The sequence below is a fragment of the Morus notabilis genome, unplaced genomic scaffold, assembly GCF_000414095.1.
Source record: "Morus notabilis unplaced genomic scaffold, ASM41409v2 Scaffold18, whole genome shotgun sequence".
Classification (NCBI taxonomy): domain Eukaryota; kingdom Viridiplantae; phylum Streptophyta; class Magnoliopsida; order Rosales; family Moraceae; genus Morus; species Morus notabilis.
This window is the reverse complement of record NW_010358991.1, coordinates 72,649-80,213: the sequence shown is the minus strand read 5'-3', so window position 1 is coordinate 80,213 and position 7,565 is coordinate 72,649. Positions and strand designations below refer to the sequence as shown.

The 7,565-nt window shown below is 32.6% G+C and overlaps 1 protein-coding gene across 1 annotated transcript; it reads right to left on the bottom strand.

The window, feature by feature from the left end:
• Positions 1-387: 387 nt before the first annotated feature.
• On the bottom strand, positions 388-3,882 carry LOC21391352 (transcription factor bHLH130). Its single transcript, XM_010093678.2, has 6 exons — positions 2,383-3,882; positions 1,942-2,273; positions 1,678-1,842; positions 1,344-1,409; positions 1,176-1,244; positions 388-940 (listed from the first exon to the last, which is right to left on the bottom strand). Exons 1-6 carry the CDS (start codon positions 2,939-2,941, stop codon positions 878-880), a joined length of 1,254 nt encoding a protein of 417 aa, XP_010091980.1. The 5' UTR covers positions 2,942-3,882; the 3' UTR covers positions 388-877.
• Between the last annotated feature and the right edge of the window lie 3,683 nt (positions 3,883-7,565).

Genomic DNA, 7,565 nt, shown 5'->3' with positions numbered 1-7,565 from the left:
AAGGCCTCGTTCGTTTCGCTGATTCGAGTTTAGAATTCGAGTTTTGCTATAGTAAAAAGCTCTCACAAACAGTCACATCTAACTTTTTTGTTACAGTAAAAAACTCTCACATAAACTCACATCTAAACTCGAATCAACGAAACGAAGGAGGCCTAAATCTTTCCCATTCTGTTGGACTCATATGGTCAATGAGTCTTTTAATAGCACTAAGTGTCTAATTCACGTTATTGATGCCAATTCGCAAGTTTATTATTTCATTTTCCAATTTTAATGTTCAAGATCCATAGGTGACGGAAATTCTCCCTTTGCATAGTAAAATTTCTCCCAATAATTTAAGGGGCCAGAAATGCATGAGTTGAGAGACAAAAAAATAATAATAATAATAATAATAATTCCAATGAACAGTTGTGCTCCGTCAATTTTTCCCCACTATTTTAAGAGAGAAAAAAATTTATTCTCACATGCTTCCCATGCAACAAGGAAAGCGTGGAAAAAAGTAAATGAAAAGTAAACAGATGTAATTCTAGTGGTTGGGATACAGAAGTGAAAGCACATGTGATGGTAAATCTTACAGGTTACACGCGGAAGAAAAATATATACTATACAGATTTGATTTTCTATCATATGTTAATATGTCATCAATGGATCCGGATCCTACAGGAGTTTTTTTTTTTAACCAGCCTTTTCTCACTATCTATATTATTATTATGATTATAATAATAATAATATAATTATAATTAATAGCTCGCTAACGTATTCTTCTTTGACAGTGCAAAAGCTAAAAGACAATGCATCATCTCAGCTTTTTACTAGACTTTCCCCTCAAATTCTGATATGATTCTGTACATAAACAAAGTCGCTCCCCAAGCTTTCTGTGTTATTGCTGCTGCTGCTGCTGCTTGCTTGAACACGTACACTTGGCACGACTATCAGAAAGCGTCTGAAAATTAACCATTTAGATACGAATGAATTAAAAGAATGATGAAAAAAAAAAAACCTTTCAGAGGATCAGATACTAAAGATTAGGAAAATTCGTTAGTAGTCAACTTTGATTTGAACCATATTATTTTTATAAATCATCAAGTTCGGTTAAAGTTTTCTTATGAATGATAACAAGAGGGTTCACAAGTAAAGTAAATATGTTTTTTTTTTGAATATTTACGTTAATAATATACCTGTACTTGTTTTTTAAGGTCTTTAATGTACTCAACGGCCAAATCTAACATGTCGGCTGTGTTTGTTTGCTGCACAGAATGAAACATAATGATTTTTTAGTGAAATGCCCCACACAGAAATTGTTCATTATAAGGAAGGAGGAAAGGCTTGTGAACAAACATCTATACCTTTTCCATGTTGGGCACAAGCTCTTGCAGCTTCCTCATCCGTTCACTGATTCGGGTTCTTCTTACCTAAAAAAAAAAGAAAACAAAAATCAACATGGTTTTTACTCTTTTAGTGCCAAAATCTGCAAATTTATTCGACACCCAACACAATAAATGATCCAAACTTGAAGTCTAAACAACATAAAAATTTATGTGTGTGTATATATTATTATCATAATTACCCTCTGCCAAAATCTGCAAATTTATTCGACACCCAACACAATAAATGATCCAAAATTTGAAGTCTAAACAACATAAAAATTTATGTGTGTGTATATATTATTATCATAATTACCCTTTCGGCAATACTTCGTGGGTGAGTGGCACAACCCCGCTTGGCTCGAATCTTACAAGGAACAGAATCCTGAAACTGCAAGAACTTCTCAATGGCAGCCATTTCCGATGATGTTTTCGGCAAACTCAAGTGATGAGCCAAAGGCCGAGTTCCACTCTCCACATTCTGATTTCACAAACAAAAAAATTTCAAATCAGATTGACTGGACTTAAAAAAAAACAGAACCACAACCAAACCTAAAAATCTGCTTTTTTTATGATGTACCTGAGTTTCTGATGAATATTGTTTCACATCATGATCATCTCTTAGCCTCTTCAACCCAGTGATATTTTCCGACATAATTGGAGAGTCATCCCACGAACCCATTGGGAAACTTGACACAAAACTATTGCTCCGACTATCTCCAAAAGCCCCGGTGTCTTGACTGTTTCCCACCATGGTTTTGTCGTCAATTTCAGCTATTGGACTCATTAGACCCGTCGAAGAAGCCGGCCCTGATGAAAACTTGTTCAATCTACTCGGAGTAGAAAAAGACGCTTCTTCATCAGTGCTGTCACTCGCTCCATATGTCCCCATGCCTCTCATTGCACCAAAACCTACCAATTCACCAACAACCCATTAAACCAAAAATAATAATAATAATAATAAATAATTAATAAAAAAACAAGAATTGAAATTTTCACAGTGAAATTTAAGTTTGCGTACCGGAAGTGTCAATATTGATATTGGCGAAAAGTCCAGCAGGAGAGCTACTATGTCTGATGAGATTGGAATTACTGATACCGCCGGTTCTCATCGGCGGAAACTGATTCATGCCCATTGAATAAGACCCTTCATTGGTGTTACCAGAACTGATTCCCTGGTTCGGCAAAGGTGGCTTTGACGAGCTCTGGTAAAAGCTAGAAGAAGACGAATAATTGCCGCTGATGATATTATTACTCTGTTGTTGCTGTTGTTGCTGCTGCTGCTGCTGCTGATTCCGAAGAACCGCAGCTTCTGCTTCGGCGTTGTCGTTAACCTTTTGCAAATCCTCAACTTCTGCGGTGTTGTTGTTGTTGCTGCTGCCACCGCCGTCGCTGTTCATGAAGCGAGCGAAGATTCGCTCGGTTTCTGGGCTGGAAGGTCTGTTGAAGAACTGTTGGCAGAATTCTCTGTCCAACATATCTGTGAAGTACGAGCTCGGCGCCGATCGGTAACGCATCAGCCCGGAGTTCATTTGTTGATGATGATGATGGTGATGGTGCTGGAGATCTGACGACTCCATAGCTTTCTCCTTCCTCTTCTCTATCTTTTCTTCAATTTTCTTTTCTTTTCAAATACTTCAACTTGAAGAAAAAAAAGCTTATAACTTTCTGGGTCACTTTTCTTCTGATCAGATCAAATCAAAAGCTACAGAAAATGTTTTTACAGATCAAATCAAAAGCTGCAGAAAAAGTTTTTCTGGCTAATTCTTGGCTGAGAAATTGAAACAGAGGGAAACAGAGAGTAACAGAGAGCAAAAAGGGCACAAAATTTGATGGGAATTTTCTCAGCAACTGTCAAATCTAATAATCACCCTTTTTCTATTTCTGAATCTGAATTATTCTAACTCAGAAAGATGATTGCATAATAAAAAACCTAAAGCTATAACTGAATAAGCAAAAGTAACATATACTAGAGCAGAGGACGAATTAAAACCAGGAGCTCTCTCTCTCCCAACTTTCCATCTCTACAAACAATCTCTGGAATTTCTCGCTCTAGAACTGTTTTTCTCTCTCTCTATCTCTCTCTCTCTACAGTTTCAGATGGAGGGGTGGTGGTGGAAGTGGCAGTGGTCTTCTTGTTCTTGATGCCAGTGAGTGAAGAGAGAGAAGCTAATCTCTCTCCGTGCGTTTTTTTTTTTTTTTTTTTTGGTGAGAAAGAAAAAAGAACTATTTTTTATTTTTTTTTCCCCAATTCTGAGACTTCAACTAATGGGAAGCAAACAGAGCCCAGAAATCTAAGTCCCCCAGATTTGGTATGTTATATCAATATGGCGGTAATGCCCCTAACAGAGCTCATTATTACAGAAAGCTTGCTTTTGTAAAGAGAGAAATAATGGCCAGATCATCTCCACGTAGGCCAAAGGTCTGAAAAAAGGATTAGATTCGAGTTTAGAGAAAATAAATGAAGAAGAAGAGCATTACTTTTTATTAGCTATTTGGCCTATTCCCTATTTTCAGAAGAGTTGCTAAGGTTTTATTGATGTGAAAACCAAAAAGAGTTTCCCACAACAGCGTAAAAGTGACTGCACTATCTTTGTTGGACCACTATTATTGTGGCTGTCCTGACTAGTTTCAATTAAAGACTCAAACATTCAAAAACAAAAAAATAAAAAATAAAAAAGGAAAAAAAATTAAAGACACAAACAAACAATTTCAATTTCATGTTCTTTCTTATCTTTTATTAGTTTTCTTCTTTTTCTGTGGATATTTATTTGGTTTTTCCATTTTCTGCCCTTCTAAATAAGGTAGGATTCTTCCGGGCTTGGTTGTTTGTCATTTGGCAATCCTTAGTTGATAATACTAGCATGGTTTCTTGATTGGCCATTTTACTAACACAGTCACTTTTTGATGTTTTCCGGTAATTAAACTCAAATCACCTTTCAATTTTGACGTTTAAAATATTTTTTTAATTGAATATTTTTATATTTTAATATTTCAGTTCAATAAAAAACATGATAAAATATAATTGGTTAGTCACTATTTGAAACATCATAAATTAGACAAATTATATGAATCTTTCTACATCTACCTTTAGTTGGACTAAAAAAAATAAACTACCGGTAGTTCTTTATTTTCAACCGTTAGATTTATAATGAAAACTATTTGTTCTACATATTTTTTTAATATGATGTAATTTTGAACATATTTAACTGAGAGAAACTGAAACTAACAGAGAGAAGCCTACGGAAAAAAGTCCTACCAATAAAGATATAATATCGTATAAAACTCTCAAAAATAAAGAAGAAAATTTAAAGTCCGTTTAATTCGCTGATTTGAGTTTTTAATTCGGGTTGAAATGTGACTTTATGTGATAGTTTTTTACTGTAGCAAAAAAGGTTAAATGTGACTATTTCTAAGAGTTTTTTACTGTAACAAAATTTGAATCAGTAAAATGAACGAGTAGAAACTAAAAAAATATTTTGAATGCTTATTTTGGGAGGATTAATTAGACTTTTACTATTCACTCTGAATATGAATCTTTTTTTTCGCGGTAAATTTTTAAATTAGAGTGAACCTCCTAAAAAATGAGCCCTAAGGCTCTGTTTGATTGGATGGATGGAGAGTAAGAATGACGGAGAAAGTTGGAATGATGGTGAGTAGTAAGAATGAAGGGGATTATAGTAATCCTTCATGTTATTTGGTTTGATGGAAAAAGAGGTGAAAGAATGAATGATAATTATTTATTTAATTACTATATTGTCAATTTTATTATTTTTTAATAATTTAGTTTGAAAGATAGAAAAGTAATTTTATTTAAATTTAAGTATATTAGTTGAATCATTCTATTGATAGAAGGATCTAAAATAATGGGTCCGAAGAGAGACTCTCTCTCTTTATATCTCATCTCATTCCTCTTCCCCTTCCCCTTCCTATTAAATAAGGGATTCACCCTCTCCCTCGACCACTCTCTCTCCATTCCTCTCTCTCCCTCCCTCCCTCCATCACTCCCTCTATCCCTCCCTCTTACCAAACATATCCTAAAGGTTGACTTAGGGGAAAAAAATTAGTGCAGTTAGATGGTCGGGTCCAGCTGTGAGAGGAATCCAAAGTGAAGTGTTAATTCCAGAATTTTGCGGTTGAAATTGGATCCCGTCTCCCGTGTGTGTGTGTGTGATATGAAAACAGATTTTTTGAGTTAAAAGATATCTCATAATGATTTCAAGCCAGTTTGAAAGAATTGAAAAGTCAACCGAGTACCGGAAAAAATAAAGAAGAGACAACCTCCCTAATAAACACACGGGAGGACAAGAGGCTCCTATTCTTTCTTCTTTTTTACCCCTTTCATCACAAATTTCATTAACAGAATATACAAAATGCGAAACCAAAGAATTTGCTTTAAAAGTTCAATGCTTGAGTAAAAACAGGTTGTTAGTACGTAGTACTTCAAATCATATAACTACGCATCTACCAATTGATATGAATTTTATTTGGCAAAACATGGTAAGAAATATTAAACGTATTTTTCACCCAATATGAAGAAATGGCAAATCCCACAAGATTCTTTTTGTACTTCAATAAATACGGGGAAAAAAAAAAAAAGTGTAGAAAAGGAGGAAGAAAAGGTGCTTTTTGATATGAACGACACTTTAATATTATCACGGAGACAAACAATCTTGCCACGGAAAAATGATCATCAATGATTGTAGCTAATGGTGGAACATAAGACGAAAAACAAAATTTTCTTATCAATATTAAAAAACAATTCAAATTATCACAAATCGGAGGCACAAAATAGACCTTTTAGCTACTTCCGTGATCCCCATACCAACCCCAAAAAGTTATGTTACCGTAATGTATATATTAGGAATGACAATTTCAATCATAACAAGAAACACGACTCGAAATTTACAGTAAGTTTAAGTTTATTATAAATAAGGTTGGGTTATAATCGGGTTGACAAGAGTAAAACAGTTAATTAATGGATTGAGTTAGAGTTGACCTCCTAACATGAATTGACACGATTAACTATATGTGTTATCTGTAATCTAATATGATGTGATATAACATAAAAGCTTATATGACATATTAAATATAAATAATATGAATTTTAATATTTTTAGGTCAAATTCATTTATTTTTCTTAAAGAAAAATATAACTTGATCAATAAACATATTATGATCGTGTTAAATAAGATTATTATATTAGTTATTTATTCAATATATTAATTTAATCGGGTTATACGAGTTGATACAATTAACACTATTAATTAATAGGTCGTGTTTGGGTTGATATTTTTAACACGTTTAATAAATATATCGTATTTAGATTAATATTTTATGATACGATTAATAAACAGATTAACAGAATTACCAACCCTATTATATATATATATATATATGTGTGTGTGTGTGTGTGTGTGTGTTTAAAAACGCTACACCTCTATCACTTTTGGAGAGAATAGACCAAAAACAATATATATTTTTCTTTTGAGTATTAATTTTTCTTTTTGGTAGAAGTGATAATATTAATTAATTGATTGTGCAAAGTTATTAGATTAATTAATTTGGAAAGCTATAGGATTTGTTTGGTTCAACAACTTAAATTGTAAAGATTTGAACATTTTTAGTTAGAACTGTAAAATTTAAACTGTGGTGATTTTAATTGTGATTTGAACCGGTGTTTATATATTCAAATAAATTGTAATTTGAAATGAGAATAAAATCCGAATTGTGTTTGCTTAAAGTGTTAAAAACTGTCATTAGATTTTTATAACAAATTTTATAAAACCTCATTGTAAATGACATTAAAAAATATGCAATATGGGTGGGGATTTATTACTCTCTTTATTATGAACACATTCATCTCAATCGGAATTAAAACGAATAAATTATAACATTTTTAAGATTGAAATTGAAGAGAGATGAAAAATAAAATATAAAACTGTTGACAATAATTCGGATTGTTAGAATTTAAGGAGGTGGTGAATTCTAAAAATCAAAAGTTTGAACTATTGTTAATGGTTTGAATTATCTATCAATTTTTCTTTCCTAAACATCAATTTAAATTCTAAACTAAGATTTGAATTTTAACAGTTTGAGTTATTAATGTCCGGTTCATTTTACCGATTTAAATTTTGTTATAATAAAAAATTTTCAGAAATAATCACATTTAACTTTTTATTATAATAAAAAATTCTCATATAA